Source organism: Pteropus alecto, unplaced genomic scaffold (genome assembly GCF_000325575.1).
Source record: "Pteropus alecto unplaced genomic scaffold, ASM32557v1 scaffold7, whole genome shotgun sequence".
NCBI classification, from domain to species: domain Eukaryota; kingdom Metazoa; phylum Chordata; class Mammalia; order Chiroptera; family Pteropodidae; genus Pteropus; species Pteropus alecto.
The window spans coordinates 40,995,429-41,003,022 of record NW_006494614.1 but is presented as its reverse complement, the minus strand read 5'-3'; the positions used below and the strand labels follow the sequence as shown (position 1 = coordinate 41,003,022).

General features: G+C 48.8%; 2 protein-coding genes across 2 annotated transcripts in view; one reads left to right on the top strand and one right to left on the bottom strand.

The window, feature by feature from the left end:
* Nucleotides 1-2,949, top strand: part of CUL9 (cullin 9) — a 35,136-nt gene extending 32,187 nt beyond the window's left edge. Inside the window, 7 exon segments of the mRNA XM_006926526.3 lie at nt 50-143; nt 649-723; nt 875-985; nt 1,146-1,263; nt 1,651-1,784; nt 2,445-2,518; nt 2,600-2,949. Of these exon segments, the coding sequence (XP_006926588.2) occupies nt 50-143; nt 649-723; nt 875-985; nt 1,146-1,263; nt 1,651-1,784; nt 2,445-2,518; nt 2,600-2,795 (802 nt within the window). The 3' untranslated portion in view covers nt 2,796-2,949.
* A 386-nt stretch (nt 2,950-3,335) lies between these two features.
* DNPH1 (2'-deoxynucleoside 5'-phosphate N-hydrolase 1) lies at nt 3,336-7,594 on the bottom strand (the record flags this gene model as incomplete). The annotated part of the gene is made up of 4 exons (XM_006926837.2): nt 3,336-3,589; nt 3,773-3,883; nt 4,051-4,119; nt 7,570-7,594. Coding segments are annotated over 4 exons (354 nt in total), but the record flags the coding sequence as incomplete, so codon positions are not given.

Below are 7,594 nucleotides of genomic sequence, written 5' to 3'. Positions count from 1 at the left end.
GGCCCTGGCCAGAGGCAGGAGCTCTTTGACCAGCTGGCTTCCTCCATAGCATGACCTGTGCCAAATGCAACCATGGATTCTGCTGGCGCTGCCTCAAGTCCTGGAAGCCAAATCACAAAGACTATTACAACTGCTCTGCCATGGTAAGGGGCCAGGCACTGGGAGGAGGGTAGAGGCCCAAAGGCAACTAGGATGAGACAGGCCCTGGGCAAAGAGGGCTCTGTGTCCAGAGCAGCCAAACAGTTTGGGGGACAAAGGCTCAGTAGAGAGAAGACAGAAACTACCTAGGCCTATAGGTACCTGGAGGCCTGTCCTGGGAGGTCTGTGCAGAGACCTTCAGCCCCAAAGTGGGACTTCTCACAGCTAGGTGGGTTGGTCATTCTCAGGACAGCAGGACAGAGCAGAGAAGAGCAAGGACTCTTGAGTCGGAGCCTGGCTCCACTGCTTAGTGTGTGGCTTTGGGTCAGTTTACTTGTCCATACTTTAGCATCCTCATCTATAATATGTCCTACCTCACAGAGTTCTGAGGATTAAATGAAAAAATCTGCATAAAGTGTCAAAAGGCCTCTATGAATGAATGACAGCTAGTCTGGTGAGCCCCATTCTGTCCCAGCAAAACACAGTAGCCCTCTCACCATGTCCTTACAGGTAAGCAAGGCAGCTCGTCAAGAGAAGCGGTTTCAAGACTATAATGAGAGGTGTACTTTCCATCACCAAGCCCGGGTGAGCGGGGAGGCAAGAGTTGTGTTGGTGAGGTCAGAGGGCTGGGGCAGATGGCCGGGGAGGGGCCAAAGGTCCCAATTGGAGGGGTGCTGTTCTGACTGCATGAGACAGGGCTGCTTGTGCTGGCACCGATCCACCTTCCTCTGCACAGGAGTTTGCTGTGAACTTGCGGAACCGTGTATGTGCCATCCATGAGGTGCCCCCACCCAAATCCTTCACCTTCCTCAGTGATGCCTGCCGGGGACTTGAGCAGGCTCGAAAGGTTGTGGTGGGTCGGGGAGTGGGAGGAGAGGATGTGCCAAGGGGGTCTGGTGGGCTGGACGCTTTCCTCTAACCTGCCAGGATGGGGGAATGAGGAGGAATCAGGTGGGAGGTCAGGTGCCATGCCTCAGAGGGGAGAAGCCTGACTTGGGCCCCGCTAGGTGCTGGCCTACGCTTGCGTGTACAGCTTCTACAACCAGGACACAGAGCACATGGATGTGGTAGAGCAGCAGACTGAGAACCTGGAGCTGCACACCAATGCCCTGCAGATCCTCCTAGGTGAGGCCTGCCCCCCCGCCCCCCACGAACATCCCGCCTCAACAGGTAATGCAAAACAGCACCCCCACCCCAGCTCCCCACCTTCACTCTTGTCCTCTTCCTCTTTCTAATTCATAGCCTCATCACCGTTGGCCATTAGCTTTTTAAAATTCTGTTACAGAGTTATACAGTACATGCTGTAAATGCCTGAGGGCACAGATCTTAATCTGACATTTTGATTATGATCTGTCCCTACCACTAGAGTGTAAACCCATAAGAACGAGTGTCTAGACCTGGGCCTGGTAGATGTTGGTGGAACTTGGTAGATGTTCAGGAGGTGTTCGTTGAAGGAAGGAATAGAAGGGGTGAAAAAAGAGAGGGAGTCCCCATGCCCTGCCCCCTCTGCAGAGGAGACCCTACTGCGGTGCAGAGACCTGGCCTCCTCCTTGCGCCTCTTGCGGGCGGACTGCCTCAACACGGGCCTGGAGCTGCTCCGGCGGATCCAGGAAAGGCTGCTCGCTATCCTGCAGCATTCCACTCAGGTATGCCGCCCCAACCCTGAACCTCCTGTGCCCATCACAGCCCTTGCCCTGGGGCATACAGAAGGAAAGGCATTGTGAATGAATGGATGCTCAGAGACCTGGGTATGTGCCCCAGCGTCTTCCTGGATGCTGCTGGAGCCGGCCACATAACCACGTGGCATTGCCTACAAAATAAAGGAGTTAGCCCAGGTTTTGATCAGGGGTATTTAGTCAGATGCTTGCTCATCAGAATCACCTGGCGAATTTTTTAGAATCCCAGGAGTAGGGGCCAGGGAGTTAGGGTCCACTGAGGTTCTTTCCAGTTCTAATACACTGATGTTGAGTCTAAACTGCGTCCTGCCTTTAGGGAGCTTACAGACCGGTAACTTGGGCAGAAAAGACATGAATGTACACTGTAAACTCCTGAAGCACATGGCTGGTATGCCTCACTATTGCGTCCTGTCTCTGGAGACCACTTGAGGGAAGGATTAACTCACTGTGGGTCACAAGGCAGTGGTTTGTGAGGTGCTGTGGTGAGGGAGGGAGAGCAGGTGGGAGCATTCCCGCCAGGGGCATGGCACCTAGTAGGCCCTCAGACAACACTGGTTGAAGGAATGCTGGGCACAGAGACCTAGAGGCCTCAACTCTCCTACTCCACACATCCTCCTGTCTCTTTGCCAGGACTTCCGGGTTGGTCTCCAGAGTCCATCGTTAGAGGCCCGGGAGGCAAAAGGGTCCAACGTGCCCGGCAGTCAGTAAGTCAGGCAGGCCCAGCCATGGAGGGGGTGGGACACGCCAGGCTTCCTCTGGGGCTGAGTGGCACGCTCTCCCCCAAGGCCTCAGGGCTCCTCAGGGCTGGAGGTGGATGAGGAGGAAGAGGACGATGAGGATGATGTGCCCGAGTGGCAGCAGGATGAGTTTGATGAAGAGCTGGACAACGACAGCTTCTCCTATGACGAAGAGTCAGAGAACCTGGACCGAGAGACTTTCTTCTTTGGTGACGAGGAGGAGGAGGAGGAGGCCTATGACTGAGGGGCAGGGTCCAGGGAGCCCCTGGAGCCGCCCCAGAGCTGCGGGGCTGAGGGGCTGGGGTTCGCCTGAGTGCTGTCATGGTGGGGGTGGCAGTCTGCTGCGTCTGAAGCACCCTTCATTTGCTGAATAAGCTTTTCCCATGTGCTTCTCTGAATCAGGCTGGATGTCCTTCCCGGAGGCCACCTTACTTCCCACACCCAGACCCCTCATTCTTTATTGCTTCCTTTAGACCTCCAGACTCTTCTGTCATTAGAGCCCAAAGGCAGCTCATTTGACCTAAGCTGATAAAGGGAAGTGAAGGTCCACATGGTACAGGGCCAGGCGCAGCCCCAGCTCCAGCATCAGGGGAGATAGGCCATCCTCCACAACTGGCCTTCCCTTACACTGTTGAATGTTCCTGGCAGGAGCTTGAGGGCATTAGGAATCGTCCTCCTTTTGGGGAACTACAGGTTTTTAAAGGGTCTCATTACAACTCGAAGTGAAGTGGGGTGGGAAGAGGATATTACAGAGGACTTGCCCTGCCACAGCACACATACAAAGTTAGGATTATAAACATACCTTTTAATTTGGTATTGGGGCTCAGAGGCAGGAATGGTACTAGAGCAGAGTCTGGGATCAGAATTATTTAATAAAGTGGGTTTTAAGTCAAGTGGTTGGGGCAGGGGAGGAAGCCACCTGCTCAGGAGGATCAGCCTCAAAGTATCGATCCAGCATGGCCTCCACCTCTCCCTCTTCGTAGTCCCACACCTGGAACCGCGAGCCATCTGCTGCTCCCCGGATCATGGCTGAAAGCACTAGGAAGGTGGAATAAGGTGAAGATGTCTCCCTTCCACCCTCCTCCTTCTTTGCTCCCTTCCCCTGCCCTTGTTGTGGGTAGCTACTGTACTCATCAGAGACCCCCAAGAAAAAGGCTTTGGGCTGAGTCCTCAGAAAGCTGGGGAGGGAAGGAGTTGCCATCCAAGGCTTGACGTTCTCACCTCGGCCAGACTGCGGGCGGAACAGGCACAAGATTCGCTTATTGAGGGCCACGGCCCGGCCCAGCTCATAGCCTACACCCAAGGATGGCTGGGTCACTTCAGCCACAACCACTAGGAAGAAAGATGAGACTGAGGCTCAATACTGGCTTGTAAGGGAAAGATGATGGAGTGGGTGTGGTGAGGAGGGGGCTCTAGGGACTCCTAGGTGGGGAGGCCAGGCACGTTCAGGGGATCTAACACCCCAGAGGAGTTCCTAGGAAGGAGGAAGGGCCACTCACCATCTGCTTGCTGCAGCCAGACCAAGTCCTGATCATGGATGAGCCTGTCACCCCTAGCATCCTCTTCCCCTGTAGTTGAAGGAAAACTGGTCAAGGTTTAAAATACATATTCTCATCCTGGTCCTCAATACTTAGTATCTCTCCTCTGCCTGCACCACCCCCATATCCACCCTGTTCAGGGAGGGAGCTCGGAGATATACTAGATGATGTCCAAGGGCCTGCCCAACACTGAGAGTCCATGAAAAGGAGTGAGGAAATGGAGTAGCCATAAGAAAAATTCAATCCTATGCAAGCTGGCATGTGTGATTGGGACCAGATGAATGATACAGATGAACTTGAGGGAAGGATTAACTCCCTGTGGGTCATAGTGATTAGAGTTGGAGAGAAGGAGGGAGAACGTCCCAGGTTGGGGAAAAGGCACACAAGAGCAAGGACCGGCCCATACAAGGACTGGATGGAGAAAGACTAGAATAATGCCTAATAGAGTGACTCTCAAGCTTTGGTGGGTACCAGAATCACCTGAGAACGTGATAAAACTACAAAGACCCAGGTGTCTGAGCCCAGCTGATTCATGAGCCCTCTCCAGGTGATTCTCATACCCACCAAAATTTGAGAACCACTGCATGAGTTGAAGGTAGTGGGAATGAAAGTAGGAGAGGCATAGCGGGGTCAGAGGGCAAGGATCTCAGTGTTCCAGCTTGATTAAACGTTATTCATTAGGGCTGTAAGGCTCACAGCCTTACAGTCCCCATATCACTGGAGAACTTGTTAAAAAGATTCCAAGGCTTCATCTCAGACTACTGTATGAGAATATGTATTTTAAACAAGCTCCCTCAGATTATTTTACAGCACACTAAAATACAGTTCGAGAACCACCAGGCAGGGGTAGACATACTGTGAAACCAACAAATCTTAAGCTTCAGGGTCCCTTACATGCACAGGCCCTTTCCAACGCCCTAGCAATCTCATGATTTTGTCTTTTTAAAAGAGGTCTCCCAGAATTGTATTAAGTCTTACAAATCCTGGCTCTGCTCCTGGCAAGGGGAAACACTTAAATTTTTCTGAGAGTCTAAGAGTTCTAGGCACAATTTTCAAATTAGAAGAGTCAGTAAGATTCCAGATCAACTGATCAAAACCATGTTTTAGACTCAGCGTAAACAATTATCTGAAAAAGAGAGCAATCCCATTTACAATAGCATCGAAAGCAATAAAATACTGAAGAATAAATTTAATCAAAGAGATGAAAGATCTCTACACCGAAAACTGCAAGACACTGATGAAAGAAATTGAAGAAGGCACAAATAAATGCAAAGGTATCCTATGTTCATGGACTGGAAGGATTAATGTTATTAAAATGTCCATACTACCCAAAGCCATCTACAGATTAAGTGTAATCCCTATCAAGATTCCAATGGCATTTCTTATAGAAGTAGGAAAAACAATTGTAAAATTTATGTGAAACCACAAAAGATCCCAAATAGCCAAAGCAATGCTGAGAAAGAATAAGTAGGGAGACACCATAATTCCTGATTTCAAGCCGTGCTATAAAGCTACTATAATCAAAACAGTATGGCACTGGCATAAAAACAGACATAGACCAGTGGTATAGAATCAAGAGCCCAGAAATAAACCCATGCATATACAGTCAACTAATATTTGACAAGGGAGTCAAGAATACTTGACAAAAACTGTCTTTTCAATAAATGGTGCCAGGAAAACTAGATATTCACTTATAAAAGAATGAAACTAGATCTCTATTTTACACCACTCAAAAAATGGACTCAAAATGGATTAAAGACTTAAATATAGGATCAGAAATCATAAAACTCCCAAAAGAACACAGAGGAAAAACCCTGACATGGGTCTTGGTAATGTTTTTTTTGGCACAAAGCAGGAAAATAAAAAGTGGGACGACATCAAACTAAAAAGCTGCTTTCTGCACAGCAAAAGAAATGATCTAGACAAAAAGACAACCTTACAACAGGAAAATATATTTGCAAACCATGTATCTGATAAGGGGTTAATATCCAAAAATTATAAAAACTCATACTACTCAATAGCAAGAAAAATAATCCAATCAAAAATGGGTAAAGGACCTGAATAGCTGTTTTACTAAAGAAGGTATATAAGTACATGAAAAGGTGCTTAACATTACTAAACATTAGGGAAATGCAAATCAAAACCATCATAAGCAATCACTTCACGTCTGTTAGAACGGCTATCATCAAAAAGACAAGAAATAAGAAATGGTGGTGAGGATGTAGAGAAGGGGGAACCATTGTGCTCTGTTAGTAGGAATATAAATTGGTGGAGCCACTATGGAAAACAGTATGGAGGTTCTTCAAAAAGTTAAAAATAGAATTACCGTATGATCCAGCACTCCCACTTTTGATAATATAACCAAAGGAAATGAAAACACTATGTTGAAGTGATATATACATCCCTGTGTTCACAGCAGCATGATTTACAATAGCTGAGATATGGAAACAACCTAAGTGTCCATGGGCGGATGAATGGATAAAGAAGTTGTGGTACATATATATAATGGCATATTACACAGCCATGAAAAGGAAGGAAAATCCTGCCAGTTGGGAAAACATTTGAGGGACTTTGAGGGCATTATGCTAAGTGAGATAAGTCAGACAGAAAAAGACAGTATGACTTCACTTAGACATGGAATCTAAAAAACAAACAGAAAAACCCAAACTCCTAGGAAAAGAGATCAGATTTGTGGTTACTAGAGGTGGAGGATGGGGGAATGGGTGGGGAAACTGGATGAAGGTGAAAAGGTACAAACTTTTGGTCATAAGAAAAATAAGCGCTGTGGATGTAATATGATGACTACAGTTACCATGGTGTATGGTTGGTTCTTTGAAAGCTGATCCTAAGAGTGAGTTCCCATCACAAGGAAAAACAATTTTTTTCTTTTTTCTTGTATCTATATGAGATGATGAATGTTAACTAAACTTATTGCGGTAATCCTTTCACAATATATGTAGGTCAAGTCCTTATGAAGTACACCTTAAACTTTTACAGGGCTATATGTCAATTATACCTCAATAAAACTGAGAAGAAAAAAAAAGACCCAGCAGCCAAGAGCAGAACACATTAGTAAGAGCCTGATCAAAAGGCCTGGAAGAGACGGTGGTGGTGGAGAGAGCTGGGGGGTGTGGGGTCTAAGAGAACGCAGATACCTTGGTGGCAAAGCGGGAAGCAGGAGGGTTAGCTTCGTCTTAGTTTGGGGAGAAGATGCCAGCAGGTGACGTGGAAACCACAGCAGCCCCATCCACGCCCATCCTACCCTGCCCTACAAACGCCCCTGGAACGAGCAGAAGAAAGTTCTCCAAGAAGGAACCAGACCCCGGGATAATAACAGCGCGGAGACTAGGCTCACGCCGCAGCGGCACGGGGCCCGGCCCCCTTTCTTAGGCTGAGGGCAGCTTCGGTGAAGGGACGGGGACTCGACCCCTCCCGGTCAGGCCGCCCGCGCCCGGAGCCCCGCGCCCCCCGCGGTCTCACCGCGCGCGCTCAGCTCGGCGGCCGC